The sequence below is a fragment of the Netta rufina genome (assembly GCF_964035555.1).
Source record: "Netta rufina genome assembly, chromosome: 3".
Taxonomy (NCBI): domain Eukaryota; kingdom Metazoa; phylum Chordata; class Aves; order Anseriformes; family Anatidae; genus Netta; species Netta rufina.
The window spans coordinates 82,348,052-82,373,046 of record NC_140125.1 but is presented as its reverse complement, the minus strand read 5'-3'; the positions used below and the strand labels follow the sequence as shown (position 1 = coordinate 82,373,046).

Here is a 24,995-nt window from a genome sequence, read left to right as displayed (position 1 = left end):
AAATCAATAATGATTATTCTCAAATAAGCTTACAAAATATTTTGACTATTAAAATCTAAGGCTGAATACAGGCTACAAATGAACCAACATTATCACAGAACCACAGAATGGTTTGAGTTGGAAGGGACCTTTAAAGACTGCCCAGTTCCAATCCCCCTGTCATGTACAGGGACACCTCCCACCAGACTAGGTTGCTCAAAGCCCCATCTAGCCTGGCCTTGAACACTTCCAGGGATGGCGCATCCACAGCTTCGTTGGGCAATCTGTGCCTGGACCTCACCACCCTCACAGTGAAGAATTTCTTCCTTATGTCTAATCTAAACCTACTCTCTTTAAGTTTGAAATCATTACTCCTTGTCCTATCCCTACACTCCCTGACAAAGCTTCCCAGCTTTCCTGTAGGCCCTCTTTAGGCACTGGAAGGCTGCTATGAGGTCTACATGTAGCCTTCTCTGCTCTCAGCTGAACAACCCCAACTCCCTCAGCCTGTCTTCACAGAAGAGGTCTTCCAGCCCTTTGATCACCTTGTAGCCTTCCTCTGGACTTCTTCTAATACCTCCATGTATTTCTTGTGGTAGGGGCCCTAGAGCTGAACACAGTATTCCAGGTGGGGACTCAAGAGCAGAGCAGAGGGAGAATCAGCTCCCTCAACCACACTTATTTTGGTGCAGCCTAGGATATGATTGACTTTATCAGCCAACATTATCACTGAATGTTGACTAGAAGAAAAGAAAAATTATAAGCAGAATAAATAAGTCTGATTTGATAAACATAAAATGATTTTTAAATCAATTATGTAAAAAAATCTTAAATCTGTAAATTCAACTTTAAAACTAGAAAAAATACTTTGTAAAGGAAAACAGAAAATCAAACACTCATTTTTCATTCAAAAGAAAAGGCAGTTATCCAGAATTTTAGGTTGTACTTCCTAGCCTACTCTTGTCTAACTTTAGTCTCATTCCTTGCCTCTGAACAAAACTTAATGCTCCATACAATTGTAAAATGAAAATAAAAGCTTGTATTGCAAAATATATTTTTTTTTGGTTAAACCACAAACAACCTGAAATGTACATACAATAGTATAACTTTAAAAAATTTATACAATATAATAAGTGAAATAGTATAATATACGATAAATATATCTTACTTGTTAGAAGGTATGTTTAGTGGGCAAGCACACAGCTGACAGTCTTCAGCTGTCCCTTTAGTAGGATCACCATAGAAACCAGGAAGACATCTATCACAATACGAACCACCTGTGTTGTGTTTGCAGTCCTGAATAGAAGATGAAAAGTACAAATTCACAATTAGAGAATATTCACAATTAGACAAAGAGCTTGAAGGTCATTTATCTAACCTGACAAAGACCTTGAAGGTCATTTATCTAACCTATCTTCTCAACTGGATTGTAAGAAGTCTGCAAGGTATATTCTGATTTTCTGTTGTTAGTTGAGAACTGGTTCTAGAGACTAATATAATAATATAATAACAATTGGTGCTTTACACACAGTAGGTATTTATGCTCTCTTAGGTAAGTTTTATTTCTGTAAAACATAAAGAAATGTTCCAAAATACAGTTGCCACAGTATTGTTTTAGCTTGCTTAAATAAAAGTAGCATTCAGAGAATCACAAAACAGGTTTAGTATTGCAGTCTTACAACAGCCTGATTTTTTTTTTATTTTTTATTTTTTACAAACAGTTTTCAGATGCTGATCTCAGAATTACAGCTTAGACAATATACCTTATAAAAAATAGATTATTATATTTCACATTTAAGTGCTTTAACTCATTTTAAAAGGTATACGGCTAGCAGCATACTAAATATATTTGAGTAGACTACTAAATACTCTAAATGTGAAGAGTAGTAAAGGCTCAACTGTTTAATTAATACTTGTTTGTCTAGCAAACAATACAGACTATATTTTATGGGTAGAAACAAGGACAAGTATATTGTATATAGGGCCTTACTCATTAGTAGCTTTTCCTGCATGTGACTGGCCTTCATAATACAAGATAGTCTGAGACAGATATGAAAAATCTAATGCCTTAAAGTGGCAGCAGTAGGTCTCTATTTCTGTATATAGCCTTTGACGTGATCTCAAACTAAATGATTTTTTTTTTTTTTTTTTTTTTTTTGGCAGAAGGGAAAGTGATCCTCTGAGAACTGGCTTCCCATGCTGACTTCTACCAACAACTGCTTCGTAAATTTGCTTCATAAGTTTTAAAGAAAAATTATCCCTTCTACTATTCTTCTTCACTACATAGGATTAAAGATCCTAAATAGTTTGGTAGAATACATCACAGGCTCAGTAAATTACTTCTCTGGCATGGTTTTGTTTTCTTCCCTCCACGTTTTAGCACGCTGGATTATTCCTTTGAATGTTATTTGCTACAAGGTGGCCAAGTGCAGCCCTTATAAAGCATGAAAACAGAGAAAGAAGCAGAAACAATTTTGAGAGTAAAATTACATCTCCATGTGCTTGGGTATAGATTGAAAAAGCATGTGACAACTCAAAAAGGCCAATGTGAAAGCCATGAGATAATTTTTTATTTAATGGGGAACGTTCTGATCTGATTTAGATAATGCATAAGGCTCCAGATCAATTCTAGAATTTGTTTCACCCTTAATATTTCCTTAAGGTGCTCCTTCAGCATTATTGATTTGTGTAAATATTTCCAAACTCCTGATCTTATTAAAGCAATTTTAAAGTATTCTTCAAAATATTTCTATAGTTTACTGTAAATCATGTATATGGTACTGATTGACCTTTAACATCATTACTACACAAAATACATAATATATCCTTAATAAAGGATAAAGATAATGGCACTACTTTAAGGAACACTGATTTATTTTATTTTATTTTCTGCAGGATTTTCCAAGATTACAATGAAGTTTTTTGCATTGTGCTCTGCAGAGCTGGTGTTATACATTTGGGTAGCTGAATAAGCCCAATACCGTTTTCAGTCATAAGCACACTGAAGTCAGAAGTATCTGTCTCCAGAAATGTTGTTTACTTCTAAAGGGTGCATTCTTATTGCTTGTGTGTATACAATCAACATATCTTTGAAATGAAAGCATTAGTCACCATATTAAATTTTCACATATTTGGTAGACTGTTAATGCCAACTATTGAGACCCCCTAGTCAAACAAAATTATGGCTTTAGGACCTTCAGCTGGGCTAAATTCTACTCCATTAGGTCATTTAAGTCTACTTGATTGTTACTTCAAGTGCTAATATACAAAAATAATCTACAGGCCATATTTAAAAAGGAACAAGAACATTAAGATATGCTTTTAAAAGATGTGACAAAAATAATTTCAATGTTACAAAAGAAAAATCCTTTACAATTCATCTTTTTTAAAGTATTATGTCAAATTATTTGTACTTTTCCTGAAAAATAATGGATTCTTCTTTTGTGTTATGTTTAGATTTAAATGCCCTCAGAAATAACTTTATGCAGTTCATATTCTTAAAAAAAGTTTATGTCAAAGATGATATTAAATTGAGGGGAGCTAAGACACACTTAAACCTTACAGATTGGTATTTGCAGCTGCTTCTTTTTTAAGTGTAAAAAACAACAACAACAAAACACAAAAACACACAACAAAAACCCTTCCATCTTCTGAGAAAACAATTCACATTATGAAGAGCTGACCTTCTTCTCTTTGAATAATTTTCTAAAAATATAACTCTAGTACATTTCCATGTACTAATTCTCATTAATCCAGTTCTCTATATCTACTTATTTCCTAACTGTAACTATAAATTAAAACAAAACAAAACAAAAAAACAAACAAACAAACAAAAAAAACGGAACAAAACACTCATACAGTGCCAAAATCTGAGCATATGTTGTACTGTGTATATATTAGCGTTGGGCTGAGAAATAACAATCTTGTGTGGTCCTACTTTTCTGCCTGAGCTGGTCTCAGTTTTACTGGACAAAGAACAAGAATTATATAGTACATGGATGTGAATGGATGTGACATACTTTGCCTGTTCCTTTCAGTGATGCATTAAATTTTACGTACATTTGCCAAATTTCTAGATCACTTTAAGTACTGAAATATTTGAATTATTAGCCCTTCTGAAGACATTATCAATACTCATGAAAATTTTTATTTTTTTTTATATCAATTGGTTGAATCTCAATTTGAAACATGTAAAATATACAGCCATGGTTTTAAGCATGATCCAGTTTGAGTAATATCTAATTACACTGATATTATTTCCTTAAAAGGTGCTTAAGCCTGTGAAGTCTTAATTTCATGTTTGTATGAACATTCATGTTTTTTTTGTGTGTGTCATGAGACTGGCTGTAAAGAAGATTATGATCAGCTGTCCTTAACTTGCCCAGTACATGATATACATGTTCCCTTGGAAATACAGTTGGTTCTAACCCATTGATTCATTGGTTTTGGTGAAATCAATGGTCTGTTCCATAGACCCTTAGATTTTTATGACCAGGAACTAGTTTATTCTCATATGTTTATGAGAATTACAGTGACTAGATCCCAAATTACTTTGAATGCATCAATTTTCTGGACCTCTTTTATATCCAAATACCAACAAACTTCACTGAGACAACCTGAGAATAGAACACTAAGATAAACTTAGAATAAACCAGACTGTGAATTTTATTTTCTTTAAAAAAAACTTATGCATGAATCAGACCTTCTTGCATAAAGATTTTGTTACTGATGTCCTGGAGTGCATTTTCCACCCCTTCCTATTGAGCTGGCTCTCAGTTTGGAAGAAAGCAAGTGGACATCCGTGCACCTAGTGTTGGGGAAGACTATGTTCACTGAAAACCTTCTCTGCTTAGCTGGGTCCGCATGCGAAAGTATGACTGTAGAGAGAAACATTCTCAATAGAAGCCTGGTGATAAAATTAAAACTTTAATCACAGAGTATGACTGAGTCCAACACAGTGCTTTGGCATATTGCTACTCTATCTCAGGTTATATCTATCATGGATATCAGGGAAGATACTAGTTAAAGAAAATGAAAACATATGCCCATGTGCCTATTTTGGTATATTTCTTAGTCATCTAGGGCAGAAAATTTTATTCTCTCTTTGAGAGCATGAACATGCTCTTCTAGCATTTTCAAACCACTGTAATGTCTAGATTTCATGACCAATTCCCTTTTCTGGTGTTACAAATGCAATCAAGAGCAATTCTCAGGCTTTATATTTTCACCTGTGGTATATCCTGTACTGCATTTAGCTGAGGATCCATCATTATGTTACTGTGTAAATGAAAATGTCACTCCTGTGATGAAAACTGTCAAAAGCACAACATGTCAAATACCTCCGACACCAGCCTCCATCTACATGCTACATGCTGTTTATACACAAAGATAGAAAATACAAAATGGATGCACCTGGGACTGCCCTCTTAGCAATTTCAGCACCTCTTTAAGGGGAGGAAAGATCTGTTTTTTCTGGGCTTACTAGTGGGAAAGTAACATTGCCATGAATGAAATATTGAAATATTTTTGCTGTTCACAAGGATTAGATTTAACCAGCCTCATATAGCTGCCATAAATGTGTGTATGTAAAATTACAAAAGAGTATTTCTGTATGCTAGAACTTGCCCTATGTACCAAAGCAGTTATGTATTATCACAATGGTAACGAGAACGATATATCATGCAGCTCTCTATATGGCTGCTGTGGGGATCAAAGGCCTTTGCAGGTTACTGCAAGATAGGCATTAAAATAAGCTTTTTATACAGGCCTATGTCGAAGCAGATGATTTGAGCTTTTATCATGAGTCAAAAACATATTTCAGTTGCTTTTCAACTACATTTCAAAGCTAAGGAAGAGTAAAAAAGTATCATATCAGTAAATTAGGTGCCTAAATTGTCTGTTGTATTACTGGAAAAACACCATGAATAATAATAAGGAGGCCAAAAGGCTGTGTAAACCTCAATAGAACGAATGCCTTTGATGTGAAACATTTCTCTTTTTCAGCATTCAGACTTCTCTCTTTTTCACTTCAAAAGGCTTATGATCCAAATTGAATAGCAGCATTTAATAGCCTGCATGGATACTAACCAATCTAACTTCATTTACAGTATTTTCAAAGTAAGCTGCAAAAAAAAAAAACAGAACTAGTTTTAAGCTCCCTGTGCTCCTATTCTTTACAGGATGATCTAGTATAAGCTCGGGCAGAGCATAAGAAATACAGAATACTTGATAACACACATAAAGTACATTTTCAGCAGGTTATTTTCCACTTCCGCCTCAGTGCTGTTGTGAATGCACCAGCACCCTTTGAAACATCGAAAGGGGGAGCTCTGCTATCTCAGTCAGTAGTAGCTAACAAGCAGCTGAAAAGTGCAAAAGCACCACAGTATGCAACTCTACAGCCTTCTTTCACATCCAGGCTGGTGTTAGAGAGAAAAATAGACAGAGAACTTGTGTAAGGGCTAAAACTTGAAGGCACCAAAGCAAGTGGCCTCAGAATTCCATCTGACTATGCACCACTAAGTAAAACAGTCAACAGTTACAACAGGATTCTCACTCTCCTTTCTTTTCTGTTAACTGATTTTATCCCACACTGATGTTATAGAGATCAGAGCTGGAGGCTACAGTCATTAATGTAATAAATTCTATCTTTGTCAAGAAACACAAATCCCTATTACCCTAGTGATGATAAATATTTTCATTGCATATAAATGAAAGATTTAAAACATGACTGTCATGCCATACACATTTTTTGTCCTAGGCACTTCTTTACGGCTTACAGTATAATTAAATTGAGAATCATTTTAAGCTTCTATTCATGAAAAAGAAATTTGAAGAATTCACTGATCCAGACATTAAAGATGTCTTGTTTTGTACAGCAATGCAATTAAACATCTTGTATGGGGAAAACAGGAAGACCAGCAATAATTCTAAATGCCAAATTACATTGAAAAAAAGCCTGAATTTTCATTTTGGACTTTTCCCAGCTGCTTTTTCTTAAGGAAATAAAAGGGAACATTTAGAAACATGCACAATACCAAGTCTGCTTGAAATTCTGTGGGGAAATGAGAGTATGATATCCCACTAAACTGGCAAGAGCTCAAATTGTGTTTCTGCAAGACTAATGAAATGAGAAATGTTGTTTCAAGCTTCATGCCATATCAGACCATGTAAAACTAAAATGCCCTTGAGTTAATCAGAACAGTCTATTCAGCATAATTCCCCAATTCCAAAAGGCTACTGAATGGGCTGGAAATAGTGGTGTACTGGTATATTTGCTGTGGATAATATCAGATTTAATTGCTGAATTATTAGGTAACTCCTAATAAAATCTCCATATCCTATAAGAAAAATAAGTTTATTTACCTAAATCACATACTTTTATTATTTTATTTTATTTTATTATTATTTTCTAATTATATTTTATTAAGTATTTCTTCAAGGTTAGCAGGAATTTAGATGAGGTAAGCCATAAACAATATCTCCATATCATACTAGAACAAAATTTACAGTTATCTGCTACATTCTATAAAATGTAGTATAAAACACTGCAGAAGACTGGAGTGGGAGAAAATTCTTGCATGGAAGAATATGGACACATTTGTCACATTTGTTGTTTTCTACATGCCATATACTATTTATTCTATTTCAAAACATAAATCCTATGTAAATAAAAAACTGTATTTTGTTTAATTGTAGAAGAAACCATATCTTGGTATGAGGGGATCCTTAACTTCAGCAACAGTTCAGCATTAAGATGTTTTTTTCTCCTCAACTATTCCAGGTCTCAGAGGCGGCTAATTCAATTGCACTTCCATACTGAAATTATGAATGATCATGTTCATTAGGTTTCCCTTATAATGACACTTACTAGGCATTCTCCTGTGATATCATCACACATTTCTGCATGACCAAAGCATGTACATGGTGTGCAGACTCCACCAAAAATTGTGCCATTCACACGTCTGTGTTGAGGCCAACAATACTGCAAGGTAGATAACACATTAGGTAAACAGTTAAACAACTTGTCTGAACAGAGAAAAGAATGTGATTTTGTAAAATATAGTTGCATTTGATACAGGCACACAAAAATACATGCATGTCAAATGAATAAAAAACCACCAACATTTCTCTAGAAATCTGTTCTTCCTGGTGCTGTAGCGTTGCACTGACCTTAGCATTATTTGTAGGTGTGAGATTAGAGGAAGCCTTAACTTGATTATTCTTCTGAAATGGTAAAATAAAGCAGAGGAATGAAGAATTGAAATATGACAGCATCAAAGCAAGAGGTACAGACTGAAAAAAAAAAAAAAAAGCCAGAAGGCAAAATATTGAAGGAGAGAGAAGGAAGAAAGAAAACCCCAAAACAACAACAACAAAATTTCTGAGCAGCTCAGCTGCAAAGAGCAATTAAAACATCATTTAGTCTTTTCTGTTTGTAGTCTAATAAATGGCTACACTGAAATAAAGCACAGGCTAAAAACAAAGCTACCCTTTTATTTACAAATTGTGTTGCTTAAATATAAAGCCCAATCATTTTCCTTTAAGAAGGTGCGCTTTATTTTTTTATTATTTTTTATTTTTTTATTTGTTATTTTTTAATTTTTATTTTATTTTATTTTTATTTATTGTTTATTTTTTTAATGTTAAATTCAAATCAGTATCGAATCCATGGATAGGTTTTTCTTAGGCAAGGTGACATCATACAACAGTGATTTATCAGTGAAAATTCAGCTATTCCATTTCTTCATAATATGATGTCAGGTAACAGTCTTTCTTACTATATATATCACAAATGGCTTTATAGTTTTTGCTAACTACTTTTCCTCTGCTCATGCGATACTAGAATTTTGCATAATGGAAAAAAGTGCATGACATAGTGTTGACCTTCAGAAGCACCTAGTTAATACTAGAGAAAGTAGCTTTGCAGTGATAGAATACTGAAAGTATCAGCTAATAAAGAAAATCCCTTCCCCTTCACCACTTTCTCCAAGAGGAAACAAGGAGATTCTCATTTTTAAAAATAAAGACAATGCCCATTTTTGTCTAATTACTGCAAAATGTGTGATTTGTAGATTAATTGAAAAGACTTCTAAAAAGAATATTTTCCTTTTCCTTTTTGTCCCCCCCCCCCCTTTTTTTTAATTCTTGGTTGCGTTCCTAGCAAAACAAATTCTAGAAATTAAATTTTAGAGTTATAAAATCCAGAAAAGGAAAATAGGTTAGCAGAAAATGTTCTACTTTTTTCTTCTGTGACATGAGATGTAACTCCCTGTTTCTGTATAAATCTACTGTAATCTTTTTCAGTGATTCTGCAAAGAATGATCTCATCCACAGATAAACATAATATTGCACTAGATAGGACTCCAGAAGTCTCTAATTCTAAAAGGCTTAGACATGGAATGTCAACAAAAAAAATGAAAACAGACCTAAAATAAAAGTTTACAGATTGAGATCTTAAGAAAAGAAATGGTGTCACATTTAAAAGTCAGGAAAGTTCTGACTTCTCTGATGATCTAACCATTCTGACCATCAGAGTGGTGCAAGTTAAACAAAATTTCTTCCACAGGGAAAGCAAAAGAGTTGATAGAAAGGGAATAAATCTAGTAGAGAGGAGCAATTAGACATAAGGATTTTGACAAATAAAGGTCAGAAGATTCACATGAGTAGAACAAAGTAAATACCACAAATGCTTTCCACCGGTATTTGAAATTTAAAATTTTATCTGCTTTACCTAAGCTCATGTAATTATGTGTACAGTTCTTGGACGTACTAGCAAAAACATAACAAATTTATTTGAACAGAATCTTGTAGAAAATGAGTTCAAAAATTGTGCAATGGAACAATATCACAAGAGACAGCTTATTTTAAATGTATTGGTTGTTTTTTGAAGACTGATCGTGCCAAAACTTTCATATCAATAAAATAATGGTTGTTTTTAGTGCTGCAGCAACTATGCCAGATACCACAATATTATAACACAGGCAACAACATTACATTACATTTTAACAAACATACATTACATTTTAAGAAGAGAAGATGAAAATGAAAACCCACATAAAGTCAATAAAAATAAAACTGTGCTAGGCTGAAACTGGAAGAACCAAAGTGGTGGAAAAGGACAACAGTGTTCAGAAGAAAAAAAATACAGTATTCTAAATAATCCCACATCTTCAGTTTATCATTGCGTATTCTCAGTTGCTAGTTTCCCTGCAAATCTGAAACTTCGCTTTTAATTTTTTTTTTGTCCTTGTTATAAAAAGCAAACCATCTACTCACAACAAAAAATATTTCCACATTTTCATCTATCAAGCATAACTGTTCCACATATATCATATGTTGAACCTCAGCTACAAAAGACTCATGAGAAATTAATTCAGTGAATAAAGGCATAGAAATGAAAAATTTTAACTGTCTTGATCTCCTAAAATAAGACAGCTTTGTCAAATGACATTTCTGAGCCGTTCAAAAGTACTCTGAAACTCAGTAAGTATGCTTAGGCAAAAGTCTATCACATCTTTTTGGTCTTCATTCTTGGGAGGAAACACAACATAGGGAGGTAGGGAATACAATTTGTTTAGTTCAATAGGTCTGCAATAGCAAGCAGTCAGGGCAGGCACTGAAGAGTGTTCATACTCACCACTGCAGAGACATTGAATTTGCAGCTATCTTCATATGTTCCTTCTAATTGGGTATATGACCTTAAACATGTATCACACTTTAGGAACTGTTTTGAATTGGACAGAAGGCTTAGCATGAAATAAAAAAATCATAGAACCATTTAGTTTGGAAAGCTAAACTGCAAGATCATCAAGTCCAACACAATGTCAGACAGAGAATTTCAGCAACACGAGGCCAGGAATTCTACCCATGCCCTACAGCTTCTACAGCAAAAATAGATATTGAAACGTCTGCAGACAGAGCCTTACATATGTTTTCTTGCAAATCACACCTAAGTCTTAACTGAGGTGAAAAATGGACAAGTCCAAAAAAAAGTGTGAAGCACAATGACTGTGTCCAGCTTTTTATCTCAAATAGTTAAACAGACAATGATTAGACTTCAAATTGATTTCTCACCCACAGTAGGCAATATTCTCTTATTTTTTTCCTGTCTGTACCACTTTGGAAGTGCTACGAATATCCATTAATTGCTTCCGGTCTTCTTTCTAGATTAGTTTATCTAGCCCCAGCAAGAAGCAAACGCATTTGGCATGAAACTACACTCTAGGCCCTAAATATCACATATAGGCATTGAAGATTTTAAAGAAAAAGAGAGTTGACAAGCAAATGCCTAGAGTGCCTGTGTAAATGGCATACCGTTTGTAGTTTTGTGAAGCAGAGCATCTTGGTGTTTGAAGCTATTTCCTCAAAGGCAGATCTTTTGAAGATTACCCAAGCTATTCATATATGAGCTAGTTAATCTTACATGTATTTGTATGAACATATTGTGTGCCAGCTAATGACTCCGTGGGAAAGTGTGCATTTTCTGAGTATGTGTATATGTCATTATCTGTAATGGGACCAAACTAAAGGGAAACAATCCTCACGGGAACACACACATAATCCTCAAGGACTCCAAAGTCCTGGGGGAAAAAAATGAGGAAACTCAACCGCATTACCTCAGGTAATTTGTTCCAACTTTGTTGTGCACAGGATGCATAACCGCCACTCTCCTAATTTTAGGAGAATCAATTGGCTGAAGTCCAATTGATTCAGCTGGATCCGCTGAAATGCAAATACTGTTCACATTTCCTTTTGTTAAGCAAAATATCGTCTTTTCACAACCACAGAGGTGTAAAACTCCAGATTCCAAATATTATCAAATGTAATGAACTACTACCTAGAAATAAAGGCAACTAGACAAGCTATACCAAATTTATAACAGCAATGGACAGTTCTCTTATTACTTTCTATCAACACAGCGATACTGGTTGCTTATAATAATCACAGTTTAACACAATTGATCTAGTCTGCATCATGATACTCACCTCACATGAGGTACCATCATACCCTGGGGGACAGTCACATAACTCCACTGCAGATGCCATCTTTCTCCCAGCTGAAGAGTGGTCAGCAGCTTCAATGCTAACACCATCTAGTCTGGATGTAACAGAAATTAAACTGTTAACACATAGAATTAGGCAGAAATATATGTGTAGCTGTATGCAACAGTGTATACTGACATTATTTAGCTTGCTTGCTTTTTTTTTTCTGTTTAAAAATAAGGAGGTTTTCATAGTCATCTATTTCTTTCTGAACTACGTCTGTAGGCTTGTTACTATTTTTGTCCATCATGTGAGGGAGACTATGGTCAGACATACATTGATAAAAATAGATAAAAATTTCTCACAGCACTGTATCAGGAGAAGGAAGACTATTCCTGTCCAGCAAGCCGCATGTTCCAACTTGCATTACAACTGTATATAGAGAGAACTTGACACCAAGCAATGTGTTCAAAATTCATAAACCATTACTCCAGCTTTCTAAAATATTACATTACTTATCTTTGGTTATCAGATATTTTTATTCTGGAGAGCTGGCCTCTGTAAAAAAGATTTCAGCTCTGTCCATAAGGGTCTAAGTGTTATGTACATGAAAGAAAACCTTCTACCATATATATTAGTTTTCCCAATGACAAAGAAGGGACAGATGGAAAAATGTCTGCTCAACGCACCATCAAGAATCAGAAGACAAAAAGGAATTATAGAAAATATTATTTATCTTCAAATTTTTATAGCCTAACAAGGATATCACCAGTATTTATAGTAGTAGCAATTAGTCGTAAAACTAGTAACTTCCATTATATAACTTTAGGAAAAGGAAGATGGGAAAAGCAAGCCAAAAAGTTTTAAAAAATAAAAAAATCTTTATTTGAAAAATAAATGCTAGAATTCACTTGCTTAGACAAAAAGTAAACATGAAATTTATTTAAAAAAAAAAAAAAAAGTATTATTAGAGACACAAAAATTTTTGATAAGCTTACAGGTAATATGAGTCAGCAATGACTGAGTTATTAGCCAGAAATGTGCCCTTGTGGCCAAGAAGGCCAATGGTATCCTGGGGTGCATTCAGAAGAGTGTTGCCAGCAGGTTGAGGGAGGCAATCCTCCGCCTCTGCCCACACGTGGAGTATTGTGTCTAGTTCTGGGCTCCCCAGTACAAGAGGGACATGGATCTACTGGAGCAAGTCCAGTGGAGGGTTACTAAGATGATGAGGGGATAGGAGCATCTGTCACGTAAGAGGCTGAGAGAGCTGGGCCTGTTCAGCCTGGATAGGAGAAGGCTGAGAGGGGATCTCATCAATGTGTACAAATATCTGAAGGGAGGGTGTCAGAAGGATGGGGCCAGACTCTTTCCAGTGGGGCCTGGCAACAGTACAAGAGGCAACAGGCACAAACTGAAGCACAGAAAGTTCCAGATGAATAAGAAGAAACAGTTCTTTACTGTGAGGGTGACAGAGCACTGACACAGGTTGCCCAGAGAGGTTGTGGAGTTCCTGGTTGTGTTCCTTCCCTGGAGACATTCAAAACCTGCCTGGATGCCATCTTGCTACATGACAGGGGGACTCCCATAGGGGGATGCCATCTTGCTTGGCAGGGGGATTGGACTAGGTATCTCCAGAGGTCCCTTCAAACCTCATCCATTCTGTGATTCTGTAACATGCAAGCCAGATGTAGTTTACCTCAACTACTATGCATCTGAGGAAAAAAATCGGGATTTGAAGATTTAATTCTTATAATAATTAAGAAAGAACATTAGGGCATTATGGCAGTCACTTGCCATTTTCACTCACCAGTCTTAATGGAATGTTTGATTACTAGAGCTTCCTGAAAAGCTTCTGAATTCTCTTTCCACAGAAAATACGTTTCTATCATGACATGCATTTTGTTAAAAAATAATCCATTTTCTTTGAAAAATGTAAAACAAACTATTTTTCTCCATACTAAGGCATTAATCTTTTGGCTGCCAAAAAAAGCTGAAAGTTATTTGAATAACCTTGGCTAAGAAAATATCCAAGAAAAATATTTCATTGTAATGGGGGCAAAAAAGGTTAAGACAGGATATCTTCCTACTCAGTTTTATGCATACTGTCAATAAGACAGGCATGAAAATACATGAGGGGAAAAAAAAAAAAAAAAAAAAAAAAAAAGAGAGAGAGAAAAAAAGTAAGACTTTGAAATTAGGACAGGAGCTTCAGAAAAACAGAAATGTTGCCATGACTGGGTATGCAACTGGGCTTTGGAGGGACTGCCATTGAAGATTATGCAGTTAGAAACTTGAATCTAATCTGTTAGATTCCAGAACCTCTAACAGAATCTGTTAGAATACCAGAACCTCTGTAAAAAGGTTCTTGAAACTATTTTGAGAGAATAATGCCTGTTCCTATCCAGGTCTTCAGTAAGATCTCTCTCACTTTTCAGTATTTCCCCTTCGCTCCATTACTGCATGCTTATTTTTCAATTGTCCTGTTGAGCTTTCCTTACAATAAGTTAATACATCTTTGGGATATTAGATATGAATAGTGATGATTTTTAAAGAAAACAAAAACAAAACTAATAATGTAAGGAGAAAAATATGTAAATGAAGAACCAAACAGCCAGTAAAAGGCCAAGTTTTACCTATCCTTTGAACTACAGCTACTAGTCCCTCTCAGCACTAAGTAACGGATCTTGGAACAAAGAGAAGCATTTACACACAGAAACAATCCAACCAGTATTATCCCACATTTGTATTCACTGAATTGTTCCAATTTTCATTAGGTTCTGCTATTCACTAAATGGGATTTTAATGTGTTCAACAGCTTTTAGCATTAACAGTTACTCATTGAAGAAAGCTGCAGTGATTTTTTTTCTCCCATTTTGATGTTGCAATTTCGATTCCTCGATGCCATTCTGCATTCATTAAAATACATAATGCTGGCAGTAATGGGGCACTAGATCCTGGAGATGCATGAACAATTTGAGATTCGACATCAAGACCAAATATTTAAGCTGACTGTTACTGTCAGCAGGCAACTGTTGACTTCTAAAAACAAACAAGATTAAAAGGGAAGGGGACGTTTCAGGCGGTATCAGCATAGTTTACTGTCTGCTATGCCAGGCATCTGAATCACATTAGCTACATAAGGCACATGAAGTACTGACCCAATCATTGCTCATTTGTCTTGAAGCCAACTCTGTATATGAAGGTAAACCCTCTGCCTTTCCTTCCATCTTGCTGCTTGCATCTAGCACCAATTCTACACACAGCTGCAAACAACCCATTGTCTTTAGGACCACTTCTACCGTAATTCCCAATGGCCATCAGAGCATCTACAATATTTAGATTATTGGCCACTTTGCATATTAAACCTAAAGAAACAGTGCTACTAAGCTTTCTTTGAGGCACAAACTAACAATATTACATTAAACAACACAATACAAGAGATCTGTCTTTTCCTTGCCTGTTGTTTCTACCACAGATGGACTCAATTGCAACGGTTTGGAAGATCTGTCAAGTTTGAGCAGGATTACTCAATTTAAACCCAGAAACTGTAGTCACTTTCAAATTGATTGCTACATTTCTGTGTTCACATTTTTTATCCTACTCGATCATCTAAATGAAAGCCCACCCATTCGAGGAAGCTGCCTAATTATGCCATAGAATGATAACAACATGACCAACAAAACGTTCTCTAAACATGTTGAAGTCTAACTCACCAATTTTTTTTTTTTAATAACTATTTGAAAATGCTGCTATTTAGCTAATGTTTTTAGTGTGTTAAACTAAACAAAGATGAAAAGAATAATAACTAACTTAAAGCTCTTGCTAACTTGAGAAAACTCCATTGAATTCTCAGGTTTCTTCCTACAGAACTGCAAGAAAGTTGCTTAGTCTTACAGTGCCTCCATTCTGGTACAGAATTATAACAGCAGTACTTATTCTAAGCACAGATTATAACAACACCCTTGGAAATCCTTACAAATATATGTATGCTTCATTATACACTTTGAAAACTTTCAGTATGTAAATGAACAGGTTGCTAAATAAAGCAATCTCAAATTAGTGCGTTGCATAGTTCTGCTGATGATTTGAGGAGGAAATTGTCATCCCTGAAGCTATAATAACACTGTAATATTTCTGTCTCTCTGCCGGACCCTCTTTATTCTCCCAGAGGAATATCCAGCTGTCCACCAGACATACCAGTTTGTTTGTGTTTTTTTTTTTTTTTTTTTTTTTAAATGGGGGTGGAGGGGGAGGAGGAAACTGTTCATATCATCTTATCTACTGAAGTTTAGTTCTATCTTATTTCTTTGGCAAAAATGACCTCCTTTGAAGCCCGTCAACAGTAGTCATTAATGAGCCTAAAATATCACAAAATTTTCTCTTCATAGAGTCTGGACAGTAATCCCAAACCCTGCAGTAGTAAGGGGACAGTAGTGAGAAAACAGTTGTTTTTCATGGTCTTAGAGTTATCAGCACATCTTTTTGCGTAGTATGTTTTAGTATGAGTTAAAATCAAACGAACAATAAAGAAATCAGTGCGGGGACATACCCTGAAGATCAGCAATATGCCTACAAAAACAAATCATAAATTGGGCTGGATGACAGTGGGTGATGTTACTGCTATATTATGTGACTTAGAGCATGCACTGTTATGCGAAGGTTTAACTCCACCCAATAAATCCCACCCTGACTGGATTCCTTCAGTGAAATCAAAGATGAAAAATCCAATTCATTTCATTGTGACTAGAATTTCATGCCCTATCTTTTGTCCCACTTCACTGCAATGAGCACACCCTGACAGCAATCAATAAAAAAATCTTTTCACTTGAGAGCACACTGTTTTCAGAATCTTCTGGTTATGCTAATGGTAATCAATGTAATACAGTTACCATTGCATTCTTCTCTGATAAACAAACAAACAAACAAACAAACAAAAACATTGGACTGGGGACTGCTAGAGATTATCAATAATGTAAAACCACCTATAATCAGCAAGGTACTCCTCAAAATTACTTCAGTACTTTCTCCAGCCCCTTTTTAAATCATTGTCTTTAAGAGACCAGCACTCCTAACTGTAATGTCACTACATCTAGAAGATGGTGGCCACTAATCTGCAAAACATAAATTATATGTAAGTCCTGGAGCTCATCGTATGAAGAATATTTCCAAGACATGCTTTTGGAAGGTTACATATAACACATTCCAAAGGCTGAGTATGAACCCGTTTGACTGTCTGTGAACACCAGAGTGGGAAAGTTCTGTGATACGGATACAAGGGATTGCAAGAGTTTGGGCTGATGACCAAATGAGCAAATTAGGAATCAGTTTGGCTCAAATTCAAGATACCCATGATTCACAAATTTATTTATAGAGATGTAATGCACAACAATAAACCACAGAAAGAGAAAGAGATTCAAAGAAACGTATTCTTTTTGCAGTGAAAAAAATATATACTGACAAAGTTCAAATCAGAAAACTGTGTGCTGTTAAGAAAACTGTCTTTCAATTTAGGATGTATTTTAATTACCTAAGTATACAAATGATTGTTGGATTGCTTAAGAAATTTCACAGTAGCAAAAATGGTATGTATACTTTCAACAAATAATCACTAAAGTACTATGAGCTCCCTCCATTCCAAACTGGATCACACCACTGAATCAAGTGATGTCTATATTAGAGAACATTTCAGGTTTCATGACTTGTGAGTAGAAAGCCATTACGTAATCAATTTTGTTGCACATAATAAATAAATAAATTAATAAATTAATAAATTAATTAAAACCCACTACCACCACCACAAACAACAAAAAAAAACGCCCACAACCATTCAACCATTATTTATACCACTTAGCTATTAATGTATAGACAAGAGTGAAATTACACAGTATCATGACGGAGGCCGTCTTTTAGTCTACCTGGAGAAATTGCTTGTGCACTTGTGAGAATTTTAAATGTAATATGAGCTTTATAACCATGCTGCAGCCACTAAGATAGAACTGTGTCATCTCATATAACATCTTTCATTTTATCAAAAGGCTCAGAAGAGTTCATATGAAACGGCGCTAAGCAGTCCAAGCAGCAATCTGACATAAACCAAAGGAAAGACTCTGGGATTAGCCAGTTCTGTGTGCAGTACTCGTTAAAAAGGAAAAAACTCCCCTCTAGCTGTTTTATCAGTTTAGAGACTTGGAATATTCTCTGGTTCACCGTTAATGTGACACTGTATGTTCATTAAATAGGGAAAACAAAACATAAGCAATATATCATTTCTTAACTGAACATGTCATAACTGCATTACATAATTTACCATATATATGGGAATTATAGTTTTCACAAAATCATCGTATTTATGGAACTGTCTGTCATTCATGTTTTAACAGTCCATCTGATTTCATTCTCTTGCAAGGCTTACTCTTCCTGTTGCCTCCTCGCCTCCTCCCTATCCAAAATGAAAAAAAAATACTATCTACTTGAACATGTAAATAACATGTTATTGAACATGTTATTAATTTCATGATAATAAATGAAAGGCTGTTTAAATTACATCAACTTGGTTTTCTGAAGAGAGGAAACTAGTATTTTGAGAAGTTGCCTGTAACAAATTGACACGTTTCCCACATTTACCTGTAGATGGCATTCATCCCATAGCTGTATGTGGCTCTTATGAGGATCCTCTTTATGTTTGCAAGGATAGTCATGAACTCCCTCCTGCTGACTGGCACATCAGTGCCATGCACAAGGAAGGATTCTGGTTTCAGCACAATTTCTTCAGTGTGCACTTCAGAAGGCTGCAGGTGAATCCCCTCTTTTGGAGTGCTGATTTTCAAGTCACGTCCCTAGACAGAGCCATAAGAGAGTATGATTTACATACAAAAAAAAAATGTTAGAAAAAAATCTCTTATTACTGCAGCCAGTTGGGGTACAGGATTTATGAAATAATATATTTTAAAAGAATAATAAATATCGGCAATAATATTAATCTTTCATAAACTGAAATGGGCTTGCCTGATAAAGTAGAAAGTCAATGCAAATGCATACAATCCTGAGCAGCACAGAACAGGTGTGCCGAAAGAATAGGAAAGGATTAACTCAGCCAACCACAAAGAATACTGTTTTATAAGCTATTGCAATATTGTTGGATGGTCCTTTAGATGCAGGAGATTTTAGTTCTCTGAACCATGATGACTTTCTGATACTAAAAATTAGCTGAAGATACATGCACCCTACAGTTTTGTGTTCTCAACCAGGCTTCACATTGAACATCTGAAGAAGCAGGCAATTTTCTTACTTTAAAAAAAAATTTTTTTTTTTTTTTTTGGTGGCTGAAAATATAATCACTTTACCTCTATGATGACATCAGATTGGACCATCAATTGAGCTCTGTCTTCTTGTTTTGTGAAGTCATAGGAGACTGTAAATTTCAGAAGTCCTCCAGCAGCTGTCACCTGTGGAGAAAAAAAAAAAAAAAAAAAAAAAAAACAGGAAAAATGCAATTAAGTAAATTTTAAAAGGTCTTAGCCATTCAGGGGAAATTTCCTCCGGTGACAGCATTTCCAGAAAATAGACATTTAGTGTTGCAAAACTATATGCAGATACCTGGGGATTACAGTCCTATGGACCCTTCTTGTTCCCTTCTTGTTCAAGTGTCTAGAAATCATGCTCAGTCAATTTTCTTCTGTGCCTACTGAAGGCTCCAAATTCCCTAGACACACAGACTAACAAAGTAATCAGAAAGAGCCCTGAAATCTATGTAAATTTCCACTTGATACTGACATTAGTTTTTCAGTGCACTTCAGCTATATGGTTCTCATTTAGGCTGAGGTGCTACATCAGCAACTTGAGCAACCTTTAAAAGATTCAATAACTTCAATATTTTTGATGGGGTAAACTACCAAAAAAAGGAAAGAGACGGGTGATGTTTTTCTTAGAATGAACTGCAACCTAAAAGAAAGTAAGAATTTTCCCTCATGGAGTCAGATAAATTTACTTAAATATAATGTTCCAGTCCTTCCTTTCAGTTTGATTCAGCTTTCAGAGCAAGAGGCCATTAACCAGAGTATTTCAAGTCATACCAATGTGTTTTTTCCTATGCTCCTTTAGCACACAAAGCCAGGGCATTGACACTATAGCTTTGCCACAAAAAATTGAAAAATGTAAATCAGTTTTAGGATGCAAATCAAAAAACTGCAGACTGGAATGACAGTGTTCAGTACAAAACCAGGCTTTTTTGTTTATTGTTTGGAAACAGTGTAAGTAAATCAGAGGTTGCAAGAACTATGTTTTGCTTTTTAAAGCATCTGTCTCATACTTCAGTGCAATGTCAGCCTCCTCTCAGAGACTATTAAAATCACAGGGATCCTTCTGCCCTTCCAGGGCATAGTGCTGACCACAAAGCAAACTCACAAGGCTTCTGTGAAGAGAATAATCTGATTATTCCCAAGGACATACTGTGCTGTCTCTTGTTCATCATACTAGATGGCTGGCACACAGTAACAGAAAGCAGTGAAAGTCATCAACTTGGTAATGTGTTATACTGTGATATTCCTAACTTAAGGAGAAAAAAAAAAAAAAAAAGTCCCACTATTTAAGGAATTGAAATCAACTAATTTTGAATTTTACATAAAGGCAGAGAAATCCATGAACTGCATCCGAGGCTGTAAAACCAGCTTAAAATCAGAAAAATCACTCTAATTCATAATCCAAAGCTGGGATGTTTATTTGCATAATATCCAAACCCGTTAGGACTAAGCAGCTACATTCTGCCTTCAGAATGACACTCCTTAGACACAACTTTTACAGCATTTTTTGGTTTGCCTGTGGTCAAGGCATAAAAACTGGTTTATAGCTCTAAGAGGATGGTAGAAAAATTATTTAAAATACTGCAAGAAGTATTTGGAATTGCTTTCAATGTTAGACAAACATTTCAAAAGAATACGTTTTTGCAGAATTTTATCACTTCTGTTCAATTTCAGACTAACTACAAGAATTCAAGAAAGTGAAAAAGAAAGGGAAAAGAAACATAGTCTGGTTTCAGGAAACCTACAAGAATACATACCAGGACAGATCTACTTTTTCCCAACTATATAACCCTCACCTTAGTTAATGAAAAATACAACTCAGGGATTTGCTAAGTCGAGGAGAGGAAAAGGGAGGGGTGGGGAGAGGAGAGGAGACTGTGGTGTATAATAAATGCAGACGGAAAACAGTCAACAATATAAACATTGAGCAAAAACTGCTAGAAAACAAATAGAGAAAGCAAGGACTGAAATAAAAAATGGGTTTCCCTCAGAAAGCGAAGAAGGAAAAAATACATGTATTCCACAATATAAGTATGGAATTAGATATCTAAAAGAACACAACCTCTTAAAATCCCTACTTGTTGTATATCTCAAAGAGACTGAAAGAATCATCACTGCTAGTCTGCAGAGCCTGTTGTTTTGAGAATATATATATTTTTTCTCCTCTAAATACTTTATGCTAATCCCTAGTAAAAATTTAAGGATGTCTATCAGATAGCATTTGCCTCAGATTCCTGACAGGAAGAGACACAGCTGCACTTCCCCACAAATAGGTACTCCTCTGGAATTATATCTAGTTTTTAAGTAGGAAACTATTAAAATTCCATCTTCAAACAGTCTGCAGAACTTGCCACTGACACTAGAGGAGATGCATTCTAGGACACCATTGAGGCAATCAGACCATGAATGTTACATTCAAAACATCAGAAACTTTTTACATCCAGTGAAACACCAATGGAGGACTTTAAAATCATCTCTGTTCATATTTATAGTTAAAAAATAATGTAAAGACATAAAATACATTTCAGAGATGAATACATTATTACACAGTAAGGGTATTATTGAAATAACATGCATGTACCTTCCTCATATGCTTAGTAGTTAAATTTGTATTTAGCTCAGAGAGACTTTGATCTCTGGCCTAATCCAAGGGAATGTGAAGCCTTCAAAACCAAAAGTAAATTACTGCATTAAACTAGATTTAGACCAGTATTCACACAACACAAGACTTTAGAAATGAATGAAATAAAAGACACTAACAAATATCAAGAAGTTGGACAATCTTTTGCTGTTAATGTTCCCATGAGAAATATAGTCATTGACACTTCCTATCAGAGAGACAAGCATTGCATAAAGAGTTAATATTTTTATTAGACCATTATATTTTTATAGTTGTAATACAGCTATAGAAAGGTGACATGCTTTTGGAAACACAAACTCTGCTTACTATTACATTATTGTCTAGGTATACATTAGGACTATACCAAGTGAAGAAGTGTTACCATAAAAAGAAAAAAAAAATATCACAAAATCGGGCAGAACATTTCAGATGGAGAATGCTAAAGCACATACTACTGAATACAAAACCAAAGAGTCTCATGGCAAGCTGCTGATAGTAAATCATGGTTCTAAGAAGTGATACTTTTTTATTCTAGAAAATCTACTCAAAACAGACAAAAAAAATGTTTTCTGATGTACCAATGAATGTTCTTCTGCTTGCTGTCCTCGTTACGAGAAACTACACAGATGCTCAGGTTTTCTGTGGCTCTACGATATTCCTGGTGGCAATATCTACCACTAGATGCAGTGCCTGAAGGTAATGAAATCACATTATATGCAGTTTAACATTCTCTGCTAGCCTTCTTGGATTTCCATGCTATACAGCAGCAATAAAATGTTGAAGGACTCTTTGGACTCTTTCATCTTCAGAAACTCTCTAGGCACACATTTATTTTATGATACAGATTTCAGCAAATATAGAGATATTTGCCACCCAAACATCAAACATGAAGGAAATAAGATTGTTCCCAGTTTATTTTTTGTAGCCAATTTAGTCCAAAATTGATTGGCACCTGGGTAGTTGTGATATGATTTGACAAGGTGGTGAACTAACAATTTACCATCTTAACAGATGGCTCTAAGTGTATACGTGTTCTTCTAAGCAGCCCACTAACTGCAGCAGGGAATGGTCAAAAGGCTGCTTTTCCTAACTTAATTCACTTATGTTTAAGGGAATATTCCATTGTTAATCCATCTCTCATCTGGATTATCATCTTCTTTAGGAATAAGTCTTGGCTGTAAATTTATGATTTTTAATTGGGTTTTGTTGATCTGGTTTTCATGCTGGTTGTAGAGTGAGGGAAGGCAGTGACTAGAAAGGAACTCCAACGGTATCATCACCAAGAAAACATAAAACTTTTATCCATTTAGTAATAGCTCTCAGTAAAAATTGCATGTTTTAGTTCTACTCAAGATCCAATTAGAGATTAAGTAGACTCTCTCCTCTTAGACAGACTTGAATTTAGATAGGATATAAAGGCTCTTCTGAGCCATCAGAAATATTGTGAGCCTTTAGTAATATTTCAGATAAAAAGGGAGCAGAATAATCATGTTCCATTTGAATGACAGTACAGTTCTGGCTAGCTTGAAAAACAAACAAACAAACAAACAAACAATTTTTTTTTTTTTTTTATGGTGATTTTTTCCACTGAAAGAATGGGCTCTTTCCCCCAGTTCTCTCTGGGGAGTTACTGCAATACCTACTGCATGAAATATGACAGCTAGTCCAAAATCATACAGTTTCATTGCTTAAGTATACTAAAAATTCTTCTATATAAATTGTATAAATTGATGCTACATTCTAGTTAAATTCATTTATTCAGAATACTGCCTTGGAGAAATTAATGGAACAAGGAAGGAATAAGCTTACATAAAGTAGCCTGACTGCTATATTGCTTGGTTCAGTGGCTTTCCATAAGTGTTTTTCTACCACACTGAACCATTCAAAGGGGAAACCAAGCATTTCAAGCCATTCACTGCCACATCCAATTTCTTGAAACAGACTAATGATAACTGATAAGCCACACTCTATAATAAGAAGATTTTCAAATTATTCTCTTCTGGAATCCTATCAAAAATGTTATGATACAGCCTCTTTTATTTATTTATTTTTTTTTCTATTTCATTTGTTTGTCAAAGAATCACAGGATGGTTAAGGTTGGAAGGGACCTCTGGAGGTCACTGGGTCCAACACTCTTGCTCAGTCAGGGCCACCCAGAGCAGGGTGCCCAGGACCACAGCCAGGCAGCTTTTGAAGATCTCCAAGGAACAGACTTCACAGCTTCTCAGGGCAACCTTTGCCTGTGCACATTACCCACACAGTAAAGAAGTGCTTCCTGATGTTTAGACAGTACCTCCTCTGTTCCATCCAGTTTGTGCCCATTGCCTCTTGTCCTGGCACTGGGTACCACTGAAAAGAGCATGGCTCTGTCTTCATTGCATCATCCCTTCAGGTATCTACACACATTGGTTAGATCCTCCCTAAGCCTCTTCTCCAGGATGAACAGGCCCAGCTCTCTCAGCCCCCTCTCATAGGATAGGTGCTTCAGTCTCTTAATCATCTTGGTAGCCTTCCATTGGCCTTTTTCCAGTATGCCTAGATCTCTCCTGCAATGAGGGACCCAGAACTGGACACAGTACTCTAGGTTTGTTTTCACCAATGCCAAGTTAAGGGTGAAAGATCACGTCCCTTGCCCTGCTGGTGATACTCTGCATAATGCAGCCAAGAATGCCATTAGCTTTCTTAGCAGCAAGGACACATTGCTGATTCAACTTGCAGTCCACCAGGACTCCTAAGTCCTTCTCTGCAGAGCTGCTTTCCAGCTGGGTGGCTCCCTGCATGTACTGGTGACTGAGGCTGTTCTTCCCCAGGTTCAGGACTTTGCACATCTTCCTTGTTGAATTTCATGAGGCTTTTGTCAGCCCACCTCTCCAGCCTCTCAAGGTCCCTCTGGTTGTCTGCCTGGCCCTCTGTTGATCCAGCCACTCCCCCCAGTTTCATGTCATCCATATATTTATTGAGGGTGCACTCTATCCCATCATCCACCTTGTTAATTAAGTTAAACAAGACTAACCCCAGGGGTAACTTCGCTTGTTACAGGCCTCCAAGTAACTGATCTTTCTTTACTGATCAGTACCCTCTGGGTCCAGCCGTTCAGCCAGTTTTGGATCCACC

General features: G+C 35.7%; 1 protein-coding gene across 2 annotated transcripts in view; it reads right to left on the bottom strand.

Moving 5' to 3' along the window:
- LAMA2 (laminin subunit alpha 2) overlaps positions 1–24,995 on the bottom strand; it is a 388,723-nt gene that overhangs the window by 161,550 nt on the left and 202,178 nt on the right. The window contains exons 13-17 of one of the 2 annotated variants that reach the window (XM_084284185.1): positions 19,307–19,408; positions 18,588–18,799; positions 11,967–12,078; positions 7,850–7,963; positions 1,148–1,275 (exon numbers count right to left, since the gene is read on the bottom strand). In XM_084284185.1, coding sequence (XP_084140311.1) covers positions 1,148–1,275; positions 7,850–7,963; positions 11,967–12,078; positions 18,588–18,799; positions 19,307–19,408 — 668 coding nt within the window. The remainder of the gene's footprint in view (positions 1–1,147; positions 1,276–7,849; positions 7,964–11,966; positions 12,079–18,587; positions 18,800–19,306; positions 19,409–24,995) is intronic. The other variant, XM_084284186.1, reaches the window with a different exon arrangement.